Source organism: Falco naumanni, chromosome 10 (assembly GCF_017639655.2).
Source record: "Falco naumanni isolate bFalNau1 chromosome 10, bFalNau1.pat, whole genome shotgun sequence".
Taxonomy (NCBI): Eukaryota; Metazoa; Chordata; class Aves; order Falconiformes; family Falconidae; genus Falco; species Falco naumanni.
The window spans coordinates 99784-121242 of NC_054063.1; the positions used below are offsets into that span (position 1 = coordinate 99784).

Genomic DNA, 21459 nt, shown 5'->3' on the forward strand with positions numbered 1-21459 from the left:
AGCAGAAACCAGCAGAAAAGAAATCTGAAAAACCTTCCATAAAGTAAACCAATGAGAAATAGCAGTAAAACGTTTAATGCCTATAATTTATTGTATACATACTCTGCAACTTGGTGTGTGCAAAAGTATACACTTTCTAGACAGCACTGAAAAACAGTTAAGCTACGTACGAGGCTTCAACCTGGTTTGTCACATTGTGTAAAAAGACATTTTGCATAAATGATATCCCCAAAGGAAAAAAAATGGGTTACAACTAGAATCACCCTTATTTATACACTAACACTTTAATATTGCATCACACCCATTCAACAAAATAAATAGTACATTCATCACAATTTAAACACCAGTTTCTCCATATATTTATTTTCTTTATGACATGTTTTGGTCTCCAGAAATATGCATCAGCTACTAGATTATGTTACAAAATGCAAAAGAAATAGAAAATTAGTTCTCCTGGACAATATTTTGGGCTTTACACAAAAATAAATCCAGATTTCCATAGAGATCTCATATAATTCTTGAAAAAAATTTATTTTAAAGCACAGCACAGAGCTGCACACTAAGGCTTCCTGTGATATGCAAAACCCTGGCCTCCAAAAGACATTGCTGCAAAGTGAAATACAGCTCAAGTGTAAATACAAGACATTTTGAAAAAGTAGTCATCAATAGAAAGTGCCCTTCATTTGATTTAACATTAGCAGTAAAGAAGTAGCTACTGAATTGTGATCAAAGCCAGACATGGAAGGGTTTTATGAGAAGTATGTAATATCACCCTATCAAGTTTAAGGATATAGAATCTGAGATAGCAGAAACCAACCAACATTTTATACTCCTACATTCATTATTTTTTGACACAATTTAGTAAAAAAGGCACATTTTCAAACAGTGAATTAAAAAAAAAGATGTAGAATCTAAACCAGAATTTCATTAAATACAATTAAATCATTAGCTTAACATCAGATCGTCATAAACCAATATAAACATTCTTCCAGTTTTTATTAACGTCAAATTCAGATGCACTTTGGACAAGTACTGAAGTAGTCTCATTAGATTAATACTGTTAATCCAGCAAACAGTAAACGTTTTTGGATACAAGGTCAGAAATCAAACAAAAATTTAGTTCCTTCCTAGCCGCTTCACAAATATGCAGCAAATGCAAACACATTAAAATCCAAACATCTGTACAAAATTTGAAAACCATTAGCATTCCATGCCAATTATGAGAAAGTACTTCTCAACTGTAAAATTGCAAGTGTGTCCTTGAATAATTTTTCATATGAAATAGACAAAAATTAAGCAATGATCACTGTGTGACGAAACAGTTACACAGTGTCTTAGGGAGGCTAGCAGAGTACATTCCAGTCACCATCTAAAAGACAAATGACAAAGTGCTTTACAGATTAAGAAATGTAACTGATCTTGTAAGCAGAAAGCAGTGAAATAATCAAGTTTTATTTAACCTATATTGATCTGAAATGCAGATTTAACTCCCAACCGAACCAATTTTGAATTAATATATTTCTTTTGCTTCATAAGAGGCCTTTTTTTCCCCACCAGGCAGGAAGTTACTCACAGCTGATACAGCTATCTGGGTTTATAAGACCTAGAGCCTTTCTCCAGCTAAAAAGTAGTAAAAAAAAACCAGTAACTTGATCACGGTCCCGGTGTTCATCATCTTGAATGGCTAATCTAGGAACTACAACAGAAAATTAGATGGTCCCAATGAAGCAAAGTGAATACAACACACTTTTAGACAAGCAGTGAGGTTACACTATCTTGCATGGTCTCAAGTGCATATATTGAGAAACAGTTTTGTTGGTTAATACAGACAGTTAAAAATACAGAGGAGCAACGAGGGATCTTCATCTGGGCTCCCTGTCAGCCAATACTGAATTGATTTATAGAAGCTATGCCAATAGCTTACTCATGTCAGTGTTTTACTGAGGCAGTGAAACGCTACACCATCGACAGAAAACATCTTAAAAAGGCAAATCTGTTTTTTCTTACATTAAGTCAGATGTTTAAAATTCAGCAGTTTCCAAGATTGTTCCTTACAGGTTGCTACCTGAACTGCTTCCTAGAGACAGTGCTGTTAAGAGTAGCCCCCATAGGAAAGGTTCCTTTGTGGTTTTCTACAAGGCAGTTTTTCTTTTTTATTCCTTCACTTCCCCTTCCTCCCCTCACCCCACCCTGCACCCCACCCCCCAACACCCAAAGCCCTTTTTGTACTTTTCCAAGTACTTCTAGCATGAAAACATAACAGTCTCAGCAGCTGAAGCCTGTGGCACTATCAATGGAATCCTGGGGCAAAGCCCAGCAGCAGATACTGGTGAGACTTGAAGGGCAACCTGGGGAGATTACAGTAGGTGCAACACCAGATACAAGCTTTAGACTCTTAGTACCACTCCTGTAGACTTACGTGAACCCTGTGCTCATTGTAAACAAATTCAGTTACTGAAGCAAACAGTCTTTATATGCATAGACAGAAATAATGTGCAAATATGGGCATTAAGGTAAGTAACTGAACAAACTCTCTTGCTATACATAACAATTTAGATTTTTGGTTTGATGAAATCACAAGTATTTGCTAGTTAACATGAAGCTGTTAATATCAAAGAGTTGCAAATACATTCTAACAAAAGTTAATTCTGATGTGCTTTCTAAACAGTAGACCTAATTAGATAAATGACTGCTTCACATTTTAAATCATTTAACACATCGGATGTTTAATGCAAGAAACAACATGTGCACTGTACACAATTTGTAAAAGCAGCAGAAGCTGTTAAACAAATGTGAAGATTTACAGGGCAGGAAAAGAATTCCCAAGCATAAGCTTGAGCCCAAAAGCACAAGTCACATACAAACACTAGAAACTCCTGTCTTCAGGGTTTGTATTTATCATACTGAATTAGACTGGCATTGGAATTCCAGACATGCCAAAAGCCAACATAATCTTTTGGCTGTATCTGTAACTGTACAATTTGCAAATTAGATGACTTTTCTGTTTAGAAATAGAGGTTCAAATTATTTTTACGGGTCCTCAAATCAGAAAATAACGCAGCACTTTATTGCTTTGAACATCTGTGGCAACAGCTGAATTTCCAAGCTGCTTCTGTACAGAAGATGACATTTCAATACTTTGAGGCTCAAGTTGGGAGACAGAGCAGAACCTAAAGCGATTTCATTAAGTCTCAAGAAATATCAGGGAACAAGAATGCTATTCCTTTCTTTCAAGTGAATGCAAAATCAGTTTACTGGTATATAGGCCCACACAGTTCTGAGCCAGTGCATAGCTAGTCAATATTTCTGCTGGCATCTTGAACTAGTTTAATCAATGGAAACATCTATCAATTTTATTCACTTAATATGCATTAGTGCATTAATTTCTTCATTAAAAAACCAACCCTGGCAAGTATTAAAAATAAATATCTTATTTAGGTCAAACAAAAGCCTTGTTTTTCAGTACTTTAATCCCTTTAAATATTCTTTTGTCCTCTAACAAGCAAATGGAAACTAAAGTAGAATCAGAGATGTATGGAGGCAGAGGGTAGCAGAAACATGAACAAAGTCAACACCATGAGTCAGTTAACGTGTCCTCAGCTTCTTGGACTGTCTCTTGCGTTTTAATTCTTCTTCTTCCCGTCTCAATTCTTCTAAGTCCTCCTGAACACCGAGTCTCAAGCTGCCAAATAAAATTAAATCATTTACACACTGCTACTCATGAAAATGAAGTTTGACTTCTACTCCTCCCCCAAGAAAAGCAATCCTCAAATTATTACAGCTGACTTAAGCAAAAAATTTAGATCAGTTCAACAATCATAAGGGTTTTTTTAATTATAGCAAGAATACAGCTTTAAGGAAAAACAAATCAAGATCTTACCATTAGATTAGAGTAAAATATTTTGAGGGAAAAATTATTTAAAACTTGTTAAAAAAAAGTTGTTAACCTTTAACCCGCAAACCTTGCCCACCCGCCCTGCCTCTCCCCTCAATTTTAATAGGAAAGGTCATTTTGTTCCCTGAAAAGAAGCTGCTGAAACACATCCATCAATTCTTGCCGAAGTGCCACTTACAAGTCGTAACAGGACTGACTCTATTAGCTCCTGAGAGCCACCTAAACCTCGTACATTGGCAAGGGACAGAAAGGGTATGTCAAACAGTAGAAAAGCAAAAGTTTGTTGCAACTTCCTGGCTTCAGGCACCTGCTCAGGGAGCTGCAAACACAATGGGCTCCAGCCCTGGCCATCTAGCTACCATGGCTCTGATGAACAGGCCCACAGAAGAGACTGCCAAGACAGCATGTTCTAGCTATGTCCATGCATAGTTTCTTCAGCTTCCTAGAAGTCGGTATGCTGAAAGCAATACTTAAACCAGTATCTGCAATCACCAATCTCTTCTTCAGTAAGGCCTAGATCATCTTGCTGATTTGCTACTAGGAACAGGTATGGCAAAGTTACTATTTTGTGATCAGCTACTGCCTCACTGGACGCCCTACCAAGCACACCTGTACATCCACAGATCATTACGAAGCACCCAAAAGCAGAGTAGCATGCGCCTAAACTCAAAAGGTTCAGCCGTATGACAATGAAGATTCAATGGAACTGCTCCAGTACAGCCTCTAAAATGGATCTTATGCCTAAACAAGCAAAGTCATCCTGAATTCAGGAAGCTGCAGTCATCCAAATTAACAGAAACAAACACATCAAGGATCTATGTGATAAAGCTGATTTGAAGCATCATTTTTCATTTCAACTTGGAACTTAACTGCTATAATTTTAGTGGGTTTGCTTAGCTAGAAAAAAGTTCCTCATTTCAAGGGTACAATGCTTTCAACCAAACTCTCAATGAAAAGTAGCTTAGCACTGAGAATAAACTCAATGTTGCTCAAGTTTCTTATCTCCTTTTCCTTTATGCTGCATGTGAAGTTAAAAGTTAGCCAGGCATTCAGCTCTGCAAAGAACTAAAGGTCTTCAAGAAAGAATTTTGTCAATAGCAATATCCCTGTAAAACTCTAGTTGTTTCCTCTAACTCCATTTAGCAGGCTATAGCTTTGCATGAGCTGCAGCTATTCCCTAGGAGCAAGGCAAAATAAGGGCACTGACTATAACTTCAAGAAGATGCATTTCCAATACTCAAGGCACTTTCTGAATAACACTACAAAAAACTTCAGTAGAAAAAGAAAATTTGGTAACTCAGTATATTTCAGTATTTTCCATTACCTATAAATAACTCTTACAACTCACAAAGCTTGTTCCACCAGCCATTAAAAACCAAAAAGAAAATCAGTTTATGAACATCAGGTTTTATAAGGCGACATAAGAATTGTGCAGGTCTAGAGGCCAAAATCTATATGGAAGTATAATCTTCATATTTTAAGTCATTAATTACAGAAGTTTGTCAAAGTACTTTTTATACATACATAGAAATATACACACATGTATATACATAAAAACAAATAAATCTCTGTACAGTTCTCAACTAGCAGAATATTCTAAGGTTTGGGACAAATAGAAGGGTTTAGCATTTCAACTGAAATTTGATTTTAAAAAAATATTTCGGGGCATAAGTTGGTTTTGGTTTGGGGCTTTTTTGTTTGGTTTTGGTTTTTAATGGTTTTTTTGGGTGGGTTTTGTGCAGGTTTTTTGTTGGGTTTTGTTTGTTTTGTTTTGTTTGGGTGTTGGTTTTTTACCAGCAAAGTTTGTGATGCATATGAGAATGAACATACACAATTCATTTACTGGATTTATTTACTCTTCCCACCACTGGCTGAGTTTCATTTTTACCTAAGCTGTCTTCTAAAAAAAGGTAAGGCTTATTTACTTCTGCTACAAAAAGCAGCAAATATCCACTCTTAACATAGCCTCATGCCCTGGGCAATAAACAATCTTCCCACATTCTGTCTCAGTTTAAACCCATGCATACCTCCTAGCTTCTTCTTTCTGTTGCTCTCTCCAGCTGCTCTCCATATAACGTAAGGCATAATCACTTTCGTCTTTGTATCTGGAAATCAAATATTAGCTTTCAGCACACTAAAAACTCATGATAATGTACAGTTGAGTTATGAATTTATATCCCTTAGAAAGAATAATTACCTTGTCATACACAGATGTTAATGTTTTGAAAGAATCCAAGTTACAAGCCTTTAAAATGCCTGCTTTCTTACACCGTTTTATCAGACAAGCAAAAAGTATTTAAACAAGCCAAAAAAGAGCCTTCATTTTCCAGCAGTTCCTAGCCATACCAAGGTAGATCCTCTTACAGAACAGCTAACACTATTGCATTTAGCAGTTCATATTCAGGCAGCTACATCTGATGAATTCTGAAATATTGCAGGCTGCTACAGAAAGCATTTTAACATCCAATAATAGGAAAGAGTTGCTATGAATTATACAGGTGAGACATTATAGAAGCTGTGTTATTTTTCAATTGTTTTGTATTGCATCAAATTTTACTGCTCCCCAGAAAAGCATGGCAAGCAGTGTGAAAATTCAAGGTCCCTTCCGCACAGAAGCAGCTCTAATGCCTGTTAATTTCTGCAATGCAAAACCATTTTTGGCTACCAGCACTTCCCCTATTTCTACAACATTTTTATTTGTTGAACTATATTAGTTTCTGCTGTTCTATTGCTTGTTCTGTAGTATGCCAAAATTGACATTTTTCTTACCTTTTCCGATCATAGCCAAATATTTCCCGAATATGTTTTGATATTTCTTCTTGGGGCTCCCCTTCATCTTCAATGAAGTCATCCATTTCAGAGTCATACTCATCATCATCATCATCTTCTATTTGTCTCTTGTAATTAATAGGTGGTCTTCCAAGACCTAAATGACAGGAGAGTAAAAAACACATTAATTAATAACATCAGTATAACATTCCTTTAACAGTACTTCTCGTTGCCATACCTTGGACACAGCCATTTTACAGATCTGAGCTTAAAGGTGGAAAATTCTGCCTCAAGTTAGCAATTTTCAAATTCGGTGAAAGGAAAGACTTCCTCTAAGCTGTGCTCTAGAAGACTGCGTGTCAGTACCACCAGTGGCTTCCTGAGGAAGCTACCAGACAGAAGTCAGGCTTCGGGGTTGTTCAGGATTTTCCAGGCACTTATTTGCTACAGTCCATGCTGCTTGTTCCTGTTCAGAAATAATTTTTTTAGAACTGCTCACCTACTGATACTGTGAATTTGCCAAGACACTTAAGTATCAGTCACAGGTTTGCTTTTTTTCCATGTATCACTTTAAGCATCTGTTATTTAAGACACTATGAAATTTTAAAGACTAAGCATAATTAAGTGATGCAGGAAGTGAATCCTTCAATTCTTTTCCTTCTAACTACATCTATATATCAACAGCCATCACAGGTTGCTTAATTTTCTTTCATATACTACTTCAAACCCCAGGCCTGTATTTCAAGGCATATGAACATAGGTAAAAATAAAAAGTTGCAAAGCAGGAAAAAAAAAGCATTCTGCTGTCAAATGCACTCTTTAAAAGGCAAATATTATTTTGTCCAAGTCCTTCCTAATTGCATCTGTAACTGGCAAAGACCCTCAGCAACCTCAACTCAGACATATACAAAAAATATAAAACAAGTAACTACATGAAAAAAAAGTATTTGTTCTAGACCTTTATACCTTGTGGATGAAACGCAGGTCTATGCCCTTGAAAAGATCTCATTCCATTTATTTGTCCATTGCTAGGTCTTGTGACTAGGTTTTTAGAAGAAATAGTTTCCGATACAACAGTACACTTTGGTTTCACAGTTGTACCCAAGCCACTGCCTGGTCGCCCAGGTCCTGTGCTTGGGTTGATGCCCGGCCTTCCTGGTCCTGTCCCCAAGCTGCTGCCTGGCCGCTTAGCTCCTGTGCTTGGACAGATTCCTGGCCTTCCCGGTCCTGTTCCCAAGCCGCTGCCTGGCCGCCCAGATCCAGTGCTTGGGTCGACTCCTGGCCTTCCTGGTCCCGTACCCACGCTGCTGCCTGGTCGCCCAGGTCGGGCATTTGTGCTGATGCCTGGCCTTCCTGGTCCAGTGCTCAAGCTGCTGCCTAGTCGCCCCAGTCCTGTGCTCGAGCTGCCAGCCAGCCTTCCAGGTCCCATGCCTGAGCCACTGCCCAGTCGCTCAGGTCCCAGGCTTGAGCTGCTGCCTGGCCTTCCAGGTCCCACACCAGCATTGCTGCTTGGTCGCCCGGGTCCTGCACCTGAACGACCACCTGGATGTCCAGGTCCTCCTTTTCCTAAGCTGCTGCCCGATCGTTTTGCATTGGAGTTGATTCCATGCTGAAGGGCTGAAGCACTTCCTGATTTTGCATGGGCAGACTTTTTCAGACTGGATTCTTTAGCAGATGGTATCCTCTGAGCCCCATTGGCTGCTGGTTTTGAGGGTGGCACCTGAGAGCTTGAGCCAGACTTTCCAGTACCATTGACAGGTAATTTACTATGATTGCCACCAGTAGAGCTTTTTAAGGAACCATTTTGTGAGGTTTTTTCCATTTGATCAATTCTGGAGGAAGATGATGACCGCAAGTGTTTTTCAGCCAGTGCTGGTGCTTTAGATTTCCTATCAGTACCACTCGTAGACAACAGACTGCCTTTCAGTGCAGAATGTTTATCCACTGAGCTTCTGTTAAGTTTTGCATTTACAGATTCTTTGTGAGAAGTAACTTTTTTTGAAGAGCTCGATAACCCTGTACTCTTAATCTCCTTCTCACTTTTCTTATGCACGTCTACTCTCTTGTTTTTCCGTCCCAAATACTCCCTCTCTCTCAATTCTTCCGCTGTTCTGGGTCTCTCTTCTACCTTTTTGACTACTTTTATTTCCACTGGTTCATACTGTTTTTTTTCAGCAAGCCTTAAGAGCTCAGCAAAGTTCAGAGGTGCTGGTGCACTTTTGGGAGGTGCTTTGGGTTTCACTGCAAGTTTGGATGGTTTCTCTTCATGTTCTTCTTGCTCGTGCTCAGATTCAGTCTGACTGTATTCAAGTTGCTCTGTGTCATCTTCTGTTGCATACTCAGCCTCTGGGGCCTGAGTGATGTTCTCACAAGACCTCTTTTTTTTAAACTTCTCTTCAACAGGAATGCCATTATAGCCATAAAAATTATCTTTTGTTCGTGAGGCCATAGCTCTTGCCTTTCTGTCATGTTTCAGTTCAATACGCTTAGCCAAGAGTTCTTCCTTCTTTCTTCTTTCTTCCAGTGCTGTAAAAGAATACCAGGAGAAAGTTATGCAAAAGCCCTACTTTTTATTTCAGCTTCTTCCAAACTGATAAACCATTTAGGACAGTAATTTAAGGATATCTGGCTAACAGCTATTCAAAAAGAGACTGGCAAGTTATCAGAGGTCTGCCAACAGGGCAAGCTAACCCACCTGGATCAGCTACTCTGACAAACAGGCAAGCAACTAAGTCAAATGCTGCTATTGCAAACCCACCAAAGTGATTCAGCTGAAGCAGCTCTCCAGAATGCTATTCAAACTAAGGAGAATTACTGTGTAAGGAGGTACAAGACTTCAGGAATCTCTGGGTAATGGAAGGAGTTCTAAGACTGAGCAGAAGAATTTTGAGACTGTACAGAATTTACTATCAGATGTTTAAGGGAAGAAGAGGAAAGGGACAGAGTCAAAGAGTATTGGGGAGATAACAATCAGAAAACAGGCTGAGAGTGTGTGTAGAGGGGTGTAAGGGAAAGAAAAGAAGCAGCCAGCCACTGATAAGCAAGCTGCTGGTCACTACATTTGTCTGATAGGGTACAGGGCTCTATCTCCACAATTCGTCATATATTCTTAATGAACTGTTTTTAGCTGTTTTCTGCATAAGTATGCTCTATCTTGAGTCTGTGTGATCTACTGATAAAATTCAGGCTGAACTAGCTGGTGAGTAGGATGAGAGGTCTGAACACCAGACACTAAAAGAGACCAAGGGAGTGGGAGCCAAATACTAGGAAGACTTCACAAAAAGCATCAGTTCTTAGAAAATGGATTGGACTAATCATGCTTTGGGTGCCTGTGGAGATACCAGCCACTGCCTATGTTATTCTATTGTCATGGGCCATGGCTACACAGAGTGTGTAGGCACGCCTATGTGGAATTCACGCTCAGCCTTGCTTCTGGCAACAGTGATTAGAAGCAGGCTTGTGACAGGCCCAGGAAAGGAGGAATACCCTGGGCCACCCAGTCCATCAGATTTGGTTAGCTTTAACAAAACATTAACAGCAGAAGCAATGCAGGTTTAGTTTATTCTACAGACTATTTAAAGGAAATATTAAACTGTGGAAAAACTGTGGCTCACACAACGCCTCTGCCATACAAATTTAAAATTCAGCCTGTATTAGTACACTAGATTATAACACAACAGGAACTCTTACCTTCCCCCCACCCCCAAAGCTTTTCAAAGTTAAGTTACCAAAGGCCTAGATGGTTTCCTGAAGTATCTCTTTACCTTAACCACAAAGCACCTCTTTACCTTAACAAATTCTCAATCTCCAGCAGTATATGTTAGTGTAGCTGATTAACATTTAACTCCTTAGGAAAGCACACAAACACCCTTTAGTGTTTGTTAGTCCTGGCTTTCCCTCAGCATCAGTTATGTGCTTAAGAGCCAGAAACAGATGCGTAGCTGTATTTGCAAGAGCTTTGAATAAGGTGACAAAGTCTCAAAAAGTCAATGAAAGCTTCCCATAGGAAATATTTTGGACTGTTACCTTTTTTTCTTTTTTCTTCTTCTTGCCGTTTAAGAAATGCTTGCACTGCTGCAGACTCTACACCCTTGACTTTTGGAACCTTTTTAGGAGGACCAACAGCCAAACTGTACCTTTTCTGTAAAGAACAAATAAATATGTCAGAAAAGCTATGAAATATAAAAATATTTAGAGTTTAAAACTGAAGGGCTGCGTAATGGTCATGTACTTGACTTTGAGCATAGAGATAGTACAGAGTAAACAAGCAATGAATTCCCACTGAAGCTAACAGTTGTAATGGATACACGTGACTCCTAGCCATACTTTGGTTCAGGCTAAGGAGCAACATTCTTGGGGTGAACTTGTGAGCTAGAAAGCCTGTGGCTTACATACAAGGGAGTAAAGGTCTTGAAAAATATTTTGAAAGGTGGTTTTGAAATCCAGAAGTGCAAGATAACCAAAGCACAGAACAAGATGCCAGATGTCTTCATTTCAGCTCTATCTTGTCTATATTACTGACCAGCAGCCAACTACTTCACCCTATAAATACGATATCAGGATGGGCCCAATCTGAGCTGTCCCTGAATGGCAACTGGATTGCACGCCAAGTCCCTGGAGGAGGGACACCTCTCAAGGTTAGAAATTCCTTACCTGAGACTAAGAGATCCTTTCTTACCCAGGGCAGAGAGATCCCTTACCTGTGACAGAGCCTCAATAAGTGACTGATAGCATGCTGAATTAATATTCTGAAACATTACTAATCCACGTAGCTACTCAAAATTATTATAAACATTGTATAGATAATTCCATTAGGCAAACTGTTGACCAAGTCCAAGACGTGGCTGGATCCAGCCACACCTAGGCTCCAAAAGGTGTTTAGAAAGCAAACCTTGTGACTCAACAGGAGGGTCCTCCTACCTCTTTGCATCTCCGGTCTGTGTGAATCATTCCAACTCAATTTTCCTTTGTATGTTTTTTCCATGCAGTAATTAATAAGGTGAACCTTGCCATCAAACTGACTGAACCTTGTCAAACCACTGTTAAACTCTTAATTCCATTGAACTTATTGAGCTCTATCAAATTATTATTTTATCTCAATAAAATATATTGCTGCTTCTCTCTTTTAGCAAGGTGCATTCCACTCATCAGCAACAAGACTGCACTCAGTTTTCTGAAGGAATGAACAGGAAACCAGAAGACAAGGTAGGGAAACCAAGAGCAATGAGTGAAATGCACTAGACTGAGAAGGAATGCAACAGCTGCATCAGCAATGGAATAAAAAAAATTTCAGCTCACCCGTAGTCTTTGGCCAAGCAGGAAAGAAAAGCAGACTACAGACCAAGCTGCCAGAGTCTGTTCAGCTCCAGACTTCTGGTTTACAGGTCCATTAGGGCTTTCAGATTTTTTGTGGCCACTTGTTTCAGTTTCAGGTTAACTTATTCAGTGAAAATAAAGCAATCCACTAAAAAGATGGAATTACTCCAAAAGTTGGAACTGACTTCACCAGCGTAATTAGAAGGCCAATCTAAAACCAGGGATACAAATTGTGATACTAATTTTAGTTCCTGCTGCAGTGATCTTAAACAGAAGACTACTGTACAAGGAGCTAGTGATACACGTACCAGTTTACCTGAATAGGTGCAGGCCTGCACTCTACTGTACTTACCACTTGAGACCGTTGAATGAACTCAGCAGACTAATGGTGACAGAATGTGCAGCCCTTGCTTGGCACTTGCCAATTACACCACTTGCATGTGGTGTAATTTGCCAGGAGAACAGATGGCACTAGGGAGACCTTATTGCAGCCTTTCAGTATTTAAAGGGGGCTTATTAGCAAGAAGAGGACAGAGGTTTTAGCAGGGCTTGTTGCAACAGGACAAGGGGTGAGTGATGGTTTTAAAGATTCAGGCTAGATATAAGGAAGAGATATTTTATGATGAGGGTGGTGAGACACCGGCGCAGGTTGCCCCGAGATGTGGTAGATGCCCCACCCCTGGGAACATCAGAGGTCAGGTTGGACGGGGCTCTGAGCAACCTGATCTAGCTGGAGATGTCCCTGCTCGTTGCAGGGGGTTGGGTTAGACGATCCTTAAAGGTCTCTTCCAACCCAAACTTTTATGATTCTTTGTCTCATTATATCTTGAGGTGAAGCAGCACATTTTCATATAACATCCTTTTGCTTGGCAGAGGAAATAATAGAAAATCCTATAAAAGCTCTGAAGACTACACTGCTGGCGATCTTCACCACTGATAGAATTTGCAGAGCTTGCCATGCCTAGATGTCTGTCCAGTGCTGTACAGCTCAGGGTTCCAGCAGCTGAACAGATATAAAGTTATCTATGCTATCCCCTTTTTTCCTTCTCCTGTTACACCCAATAAATGTTATTTTAGAGCCCAAGTGCCTCCCTTACTAGGATTTATAATGAACACTTGCGCTAGTGTGCTACACCAGTTCAGACATTGCCTTTCATAAATGCCCATTATCAGACTGGCCTTTAGAATGATGAAATGAAAAGAAAAAGACTTTTTTTCAAGCTTCTTCCCACAAACACTCAAAAGAAAAACAAAGCAATGAAAGAGACTTGCAAAGATAAATACAACAGAAGGCAGTTAAACCCAGAAGCAGATGGAAAGCAGAATACACTTAGAAAAAACCCAGCTCTGAGGTTTGAGTTTTGAGTCTGTTTACCCCCACCCCCGATTTCCGTAGTAAGCCAACAGACAACCTAAACCAAGACTGTCCACATGGAAAGTTAGGATCCTCACCAAATGAAAGAGTGGTGGAATATGGTCCCAAAGAAAAACAGTATCACTAATACAAGTGCCACATAAGTCAGTAATCACATAAATATATTCTTCTCATCATATAGCCTTATGAAACAACTTTAAAAAATTAAATTAAAATATGTGATAAAGATAACAAATCCAAATGTTTTAGAAGCAATAACCAGGCAAGCTAGCAGCATAACTCCCTTTAGATTTCGTTATCACCCAATGGAAGCTTTCATTCTAATTTGATTCATTGAATCAGCAGCACATGAGCAGATCCTTGGATAACTTCTAATTACTAACATGCAAGCCCATACATTGTCCTGTATATATGTGCCCTAAGAAGCAAGTGTCAAAGACTCATTTCTAAACTGCAGCCAAAACAGCTCCAAGATGGGCAGCTACAATGCCAGCTATTCATAGTCACCTTCAGTAATTTCTGAAATAACCAAAACAGAATTACAAGGATATACCATCCACATACACTGCAGTAGTAAACCCTGACATGTTACCTTATTGTATTAAAGGCCTTCTACAGTCATGCTCATTTATCAAGATTCACCACTGTCCAAGAGTCTACCACAATCTGAGAACCAATTTTGTAAATCCTTATCGCTTGGAAAAGCAACAACTCTGAACAATTTTTGGTACTTACAATTGAAATCATTACAACTGATCATCAATAGCTAGGACTGTTTAAAGGGTAAGAAGGTAACTGGCGCTGGGCCCCTCTTCTGAGAAGCAGAGAGCCTTCCCTCCCCAACTTGTCTTACCAATTTTGAACAATTGCAACTTGTCCTGTTGCAATTACCCCGAAAGTATTCCTAGACCTAACTGTTCAGGAAACCCCCAACCACAATGCAGCACACCCTCTCAATTTTTGCTCAAATGTAACCAGTGACTCACGTGGCCTGAAGTAATCGGGCATGCTCCATCTAAACCAGATCAGAGAGGGAAAGTAATCCACATGTTACCAGGGAAAACCCTTTCAGGAAAAGGTTGCTTCTAACATACTAATTTGCTTCAATTTGAGGTACTACGCAGTATGCTCATCTTAAGCGTAACAGCTATGTAAATTATCTTAAGTTGTTAAACATCTCATGTTTTGCCACTGGTAACCCAATATGGCAAAACTTTATTTAATTATTCAATTTCTACACAATTTCTAGAAAACAGACAAAACAGGATTTTCGAAACAGAGGACGCTGTTGGATTCAGTCTTTAGGGTCTTTTTCAATCTGAATGATTCTAGGACTCTGAAAGAATTATTAGGCTTAAGAAGCACCTTTGAAAACTGCTAAACAGCAGGGATGAATGTGGGTTGATCTATCCTGTTGGGAAACTTTAGAAAGAATTAAATTGATGGGGAAGCAGTTTTCAGGCTTTGTTTTGCTGCACTATGATTAACAGTGCTATCCAGGAGCAGGTCTGTAAATCAGCTTGACAGACATGCTCTTTTCTCACTGCCACTGATACGGCAAACTGGCAAATTCAAGAACTTAAAAGTCTTCCTGTCAGTAGCATTTCTTGATACTACCAACTGAAAACATAGCTAAATGATTCATACATGAATACCCATTTTCTGTACTGTGAATCACTACTATTGTGTTGGTAAAAGTTCTGTTCACTTTCATGTAGAAATGGCATAAAATAACCAGCTCAAGTGCGGTCTTTTTAAAAGCACTGAACCGTGCATGTGTTTCACAAGCACTGACAAAGTGTTTTACATACAGTGCAAATGAAAATGCAGCAGATTCCAGGTAAACCAGACAAAGCAAGCCAGGGCATATGTCATCATTATTCTGGCTTTTTATAGCTATTGCCAAGTTGGTTAATTCAGAGAAACAGAAATGTTTAGCCTTAGGAGAGCGCAGGTCAAGCTACTCCCAAAATTAGTGTTTACAACTTAAGTAGCGCAGTGTTATCTCTGGGCAGCACGTAGTAACAGCTCTAATGGAATACTGCTGAGATGCACAGTGGGATCTGCTTTACCCAAACAAAAAAGTAAAGGCTGTGGAAGTGCCTTTCTTCAACTGTGTACCCTCAAGAAACAACAAGTCTCTTCCTACCAGTGGGTAACATTTCTCCTGAGGTTTCTCATTTTTCACCTTACTATCTGCAACTCTTGCCATAGCTCCCTACCTAGTAACTGGCTCTTTCTGAATCTGACTAATGGCACTTTAATAGTATGGTGGAAAGTCTGTTTCAGTGCAAAAATCTCACTTGTTTTCCACTTACAGCCAGAATTAACTGTTTCAGTGGGCTTTCTAGCATTCAAAGTTACATGACTGACAAAGCAGCAGACTTTTTTTCTCTGAAAAGTATACCTCAAAACAAAAAGATTAATAAAAAAGACTAGTATTAATATGGTAAATAAAAAAAACATTCCACTGGGCTGTATGTGCCTATACATTCACACACATGCATACTGACTTGTGAGAGATATATATCAGACATAGTTTATATAAGACATCCATTCCTTAAATACAGAGCGCCAGTGTTTAGCAACCAGCCTTGGCCAGCACACAATCTCCAAGTCACAAGTTTAACTGTGTAATCTGCAACCAAGGCTTTGCTCTTAAATCAAAGACTTTCTTTAAAGCATGGCATACGATCCTGACACAGTTGTAGCTGTTTTAAGTGCCAAATCTTAGACTATAGAAGAGATTTTATAAAATAATTGTAAACTTTATGGCATCCAAATGAAGTCCCAAAAGGCCTAGACCAAATACTAGACCCAGAGGCAAGCAACAGTAGTAGTATTGCCTTCAACGACGATCAATTTTTGCACAGGCAGCAATGCAATATAGGAGTGATCAATTTTGCCAAACCTGATTCTCAAGCAGAGCACCTGTACAGCTAATGATTTTTGCTATAGGCTTGCACACATAATGTAAAGATAATTCCACTTGTGGTATCCAGCATGGACAACTTGCAGAGGTTCTCACAGGGTGGGGTGGGTTTGTTTGCTTGTTTTTCCCTAGCAAGTTGTGACCCTTGTATGTTACAACACTTTTCCTGTTCTTCCTTACCATTCATCGAGATACACAGCCTTCTGTCCAGGTTTCAGCTGGGGATAGTGTTTTTTCTTACTCAGTGGTGCAGTGCTGTGGTTTGGATATAGGATGAGAGCTATTGCCGAGTAGTGCTTACTCTAAGTCAAGGACTTTTCAGTTTCCCATGCCCTGCCAATGAGCAGGCACACAAGCAGCTGGCAGGGAGCAGAGCAGCCAAATGGCTATTCCATACCACAGGACATCATGGGGGCTGTCGACTGCTGCTGGGGGACTGGCTGGGCATTGGCCAGTGGGGGTGAGCAACTGTGTTGTGCATCACTTCTCCTCCCTGCTCCCCTGCCCCTTGGGTTTTATTCCTCTTTTTCTCTCTCCTTTTCATTACAACTGTTATTATATTTTACTTTGATTATTGAATTGTTCTTACCTCAACCCACAAGTTTTAATTTTTTCCAGTTCTCCTCCTCATCCCACCAGGGGCAGGACGGGGTAATTTTGCAGCTGCACGGTACTTAAGTTGCCAGCTGAGGTTAAACCAGACCACCTTCACCAATGGGAAGTCCCTGTTTCCCCCAAAATATTCTTTGAGGTATAACTTTCCAATAACATCACTAAAGGTTCATTCATCCAGTTAAACCACACACATGCTGTTTGTGCCACTCCTCTTGCAACGCCCTAATACTGGTTCCTCAAAAGAAAGCTTTCCAAATTTTAAGTGGTCATTTGCATCAACTGCCCAGGAGCTGTGCTGGTAATTCCAAGGCCTCTGCTACAGTAGTATCACCATCCAATCTACAGACAACATGCTGGGGTTACCAGCAGCTCCCTCCACAGTTACACTTTCTTAGAATATGGGCACATAATGCTCTCTCAACTACTGTTATCAATGTCTAGTTATGACAAAGTAAATGGCAGTTACCAAGCGTGCTTAAATGTTATTCTCTTCAGGTGCTAACAACCCTTACCAAGAGAAAGGCCTTACGATAAGGTTTTTTTAACTGTCAGCTCCTACTGTTCCCAAAACCAATTTAACAGGGTCATACATCTGATTCCTAAAAATGCAAAAGAATTTTTCTTAAGATTTTGCAACTGCTGTCACAACGCCCAAGCTAAACCATTAGCTGAAAAAATGCAGAAGTTTCTTCTGTTAAATACTTCGGACAGTAACAATATATATATATAGATACATATATTCTATGCTTTCCTTTCTGTAATTATATTGTTGTCCCTGTTTTGATCTGCTTATGCAAAAAGATATCAGGAATAGGAAAAGCTGAAAGTTTTACACATTTTAGTCAGCGTTTGAAATCACCTGGAATTTAAGTACGAAGGTCAGTCAAGCTGAGAGTAAAAGCTCTCCTTGCCCCTTGCCAACTTTTTACACATTGTGTATCTCTCAGTTCTCCTCATGTGGATGTTGATACAATACAAAGCATTTCTAGACTCTGTTTTGAGGCAAGTTTTAACCACATAAGTGCATGCACACCAATCATGCAGGAGTCTGATTCTGCGACAGCAAGCTGTACTTCACAGCCATTTTCCATCTTTCTCTTGCAGGGCTTCTCCTGCCTATGGGCAAGTATTCTACAGTTTGTAGACCACCGTTTCACGGGCAGGCTCTAACACACATGGTCCTCTGAACAAACCTGGAGCTTTTGCTACTGTTTTACTTTGCAAACACTTCATGTCTGGTAGCTACCTGTGCTGTCAACTTCACTGGAAGCTATTTTGTAACAGTCATACTCGCTATGTGTCAGTCTGACTTAACATGAGAATTTAGCAAGTGCTGAGGTGGATGACAAGCTGTTTCCGATTTGGGTCACCTCTTTGGGGTTAAATGCTATTCTGTATCAGAGTTTTTCTCCATTCGATACACCAAAGATGCATCCTCCCTTAAAAGAAATAGGGAGCTGTATGAGATAATGTCTAATAAATTATTAATGACAATAGAAACAAGGTGAAACAAAAGCATGACTTGTTCCAGCTATGCTCAGTGTATTTAAAAGGAAAGCCTGTAACACAGTTTCATACTTTTAAGAATATCTTCCAGACAAACATCTCAAAGTGCTTCACTACATCCATTAGGTCACATAAAACTTGTGGCTTAACAGAGCATACCAGTATTAAATCACATAACTGTTAACTTGTCTAATGAAAGCAAGATCACACTGGAAATCTAATGAACTGCCAACGTGCGTGAAATCTTGACAATACAGACACACAATACTGACGTCCCTATGGAACATTATGTGAGGAAAAACTGGGGCTCTTTGCAGCAACTGCTACAAAGATTATTAGCAACACATTAACAGTTTATACACTAGTTCATATATGTACTGTTTTATTTAGAAACAAAACCCGACACAACCAATAGGGCACCGAAAGGCTGATTTCAGCAATGTTCCTTTTGAATCTGGATTTCCATAGGGAGATGAACAAGCAGATCAATTTTTACAGGGACATGATGCAGTACCTGTTTTATGCAGGTCCCTCTTATGATACAAGACCATATTATTTCTTAAATTGAGTTGTTCTATAATTTTTACTTCTGAGGTGTGTGTATATATACACACACCACTTGTGCATGTTACTATTTTTCATTACAATAGGCATGTAATATCAAGTTTAGTGCACCATAATGTTTAAAATAAACTTCTAAAAGGGAAAATCAGGGGATACGCTCATTAACACAGGAACTAACATTTCTGGAAACCTGTTAACTTCACATACTAGTAAATTTTGTGATTAATCTGTATGGTAATTTTAGTACTTAGGATTAATTACAATCTTCCCGTATGAACCTACTGTATGTACGAGCTTTAATCTAGTGGAGTTACTTTGATGTTCACTGATCAGAAAACCTCCATAGGCCCTCTTTTGAAGCCTAACAGCTGCAGATAACCTCAAGCAGTGCCAAGAGCAGCTCTGCTTTTGCTCAGGCACTAAGGCAAACTTTGCAGTTAACAGGTGCGCCATAACTTGCAAGAACAGCAAATTCCTTCAGTTATGGATTGAACTGCACTCTCATTCCATGAGTTAATCAGGTAAGCGAATCCTAATCCCGCCTTCTATAAAAGGAGTAACAAAACCCTCATCCACTGCACAAGTAGGATTCCCTCACTCCATCATCCCAGCTGTAATAGAGAACATGGTGATATTTCATCAATGTTTCATCATGATTTAACAACTACCTGTGACAAAAAATAGTGGTACAGTACATTAAAGCTGCATGAGAAAACTAAGAACATAAAAAGATATTTAAGTGTTTAAAATAAGAGCTACAACAACCCAATGACAATTCAGTAGAACCACTTAAGAGTGATAAAACAGGCATTTACATTTCTTAAAGTATTTATATATTTGATAGTTTCTGATTTACATTACAAACCACGTTTCTTCATAGAGTCAGAGACAAACTAGAGCATACTAAATATAAAAGAACACATTTTATAAGATTTTTTTAAACCATGATGGAATCTGATTATTTGCATGTATTTGCTGTATGGCTGGTCCGTATTATCAACTGATCGCAACATTAGTGACCATTACCAAAGTGTTAACAGTGATGGAGAGAAACAGAGATACTCTCAATTCTACAGTGTCTCCATTTCAGCAGGGTCAGAACTGAAGAGCATGCTTTTTCTGTTTTTGCTGTACTTCATGCTAAAAACAACTACCCCTCCCGTTTACTCTGGTTCAAGCAAGCTAATCACAGGAACACAAAACTTGCTCTCCGTTAAAGAATAGGCAGGAAAAGTGTTTCCCTAGCTGGTGGCTACCAAAGAGGAAGCGTTTTTATCCAAATAAGCACACACGACTTACAGCTTGGGTCCTGCCAAAGGAATGAAACACGGTGCAGTAACGTACCGGAAGGCCACGGGCCCTTCCCGCTGCCGGACCTCATTCTGCCAGGCAAGCAGGTTATTTCATACTGAATCAACATAAGCGCGAGAGCTTGAGTGAAAATACAAACGGCTGAAGCACAGGCTTCAGAATAACATTCGCAATAACGCGAATACCTTCCGCCAACATCCCCGCGCAGCTGTTGCCGGCTGCTCCTCAGCGGTGGATACGAAGGCACCGGGCAGCGCCGCACACATCCAAAACTTGCCGGCCTTTGTCCCCGACCCGCGCCGGGGACGTGGCATGCTCCTGGTCCCAGGGCAAACAAAAGCACTTACCCGGCTTTAGCCACGGCCGCTGCCCCTCCCGCATCACCGGCTCCGCTCCCGGCACCTCGGCGCTACCGCGGCCAAGAGGCGCCAGCCCCGGCCGCCCCTGCCCGGCGCCGCACGGGGCCAGACCCGAGGGCAGCGGGAGCTCCGCCCCGCCCCCGCCTTCCAGCCCGGCAGCAGGCTTCTCCGGCCGGCGGGGCCCAGCCACGGCCCGGCTCCGCCAGCGTCGGCCAGACCTGTAGGCCGGCTGCCCCGGGCGGATCCAAGCATGACCCCCGCCGCCCCGTGACCGCGCCGCGGCCACCACGCCCCAGCCTCACGCCCCCGCCGCCCTCAAGCTCACCGGCACCGAGTTCAGCCCCTGCTGCTCCGAGGCCATCACGAGGATATTGTGGAAATCCATGGCTGGCCCGGGGAGGGGGCTAAGGTAGCCACCCCGCCACTCCCCTCCGCGCCCGGCAGAGGAGAAGGAGGAGGTGGTGCCGGCCAGCCGGCCGCCCGCCGCCGTCACCGTCGTCGCCCGGCCCGGCCCAGCGTAGCCCGCCGCTCGGCTCCGCTCAGCCCCGCTCACTTCCGGCCGCCGCCGCCTGCCCTTTATATAACCTCGCCGCGCGCTGGCGTCACACCGCCTCCGCGTCACTTCCGCTGTGACGCGCGCCCTGCTCCGGAAGACGCGTGGGGCGCGCGGGGCGGCGGCGGGCTGGTGCCGCAGGCAGCTGGCGGGGCCGACGCTCGGCCTGGATCCCAGGGGCTGTCCTCCTGCGGCCGCTGTGAACCTCTGGCGCCCGGTGAAGCGGGCGTCAGCCCCGGCCCCGACACGGACGTGCGTCCACAA

At 41.1% G+C, this 21459-nt stretch overlaps 1 protein-coding gene across 3 annotated transcripts; it reads right to left on the minus strand.

Moving 5' to 3' along the window:
* Window positions 1–65: 65 nt before the first annotated feature.
* SPTY2D1 (SPT2 chromatin protein domain containing 1) lies at window positions 66–21173 on the minus strand. 3 transcript variants are annotated; one of them, XM_040608506.1, is made up of 8 exons: window positions 20968–21173; window positions 20469–20601; window positions 10691–10805; window positions 7910–9190; window positions 7631–7843; window positions 6665–6821; window positions 5923–6000; window positions 66–3682 (listed from the first exon to the last, which is right to left on the minus strand). In XM_040608506.1, the coding sequence occupies exons 2-8, from the start codon at window positions 20595–20597 to the stop codon at window positions 3586–3588; spliced, it is 2070 nt and encodes a 689-aa protein (XP_040464440.1). In that variant the 5' UTR covers window positions 20598–20601; window positions 20968–21173; the 3' UTR covers window positions 66–3585. The 3 variants fall into 3 exon arrangements, with proteins under 3 accessions (XP_040464440.1, XP_040464439.1, XP_040464441.1); XM_040608505.1 differs by having other exon boundaries at window positions 7631–9190; window positions 20968–21172; XM_040608507.1 differs by lacking the exon at window positions 20469–20601 and having other exon boundaries at window positions 7631–9190; window positions 20968–21171.
* Between the last annotated feature and the right edge of the window lie 286 nt (window positions 21174–21459).

What these genes read in the sequence shown, in the direction of transcription:
- SPTY2D1 (XM_040608505.1), bottom strand. Translation starts at nt 20,597, where the DNA reads ATGCCACGTCCCCGGCGCGGGTCGGGGACAAAGGCCGGCAAGTTTTGG. An exon ending in CGCGGGGATGTTGGCGGAAG is followed by an intron (nt 10,806 to 20,468) that starts GTATTCGCGTTA and finishes TGTTCTTTACAG; the next exon opens with AAAAGGTACAGTTTGGCTGT. An exon ending in ACCTGCGTTTCATCCACAAG is followed by an intron (nt 6,822 to 7,630) that starts GTATAAAGGTCT and finishes CCTGTCATTTAG; the next exon opens with GTCTTGGAAGACCACCTATT.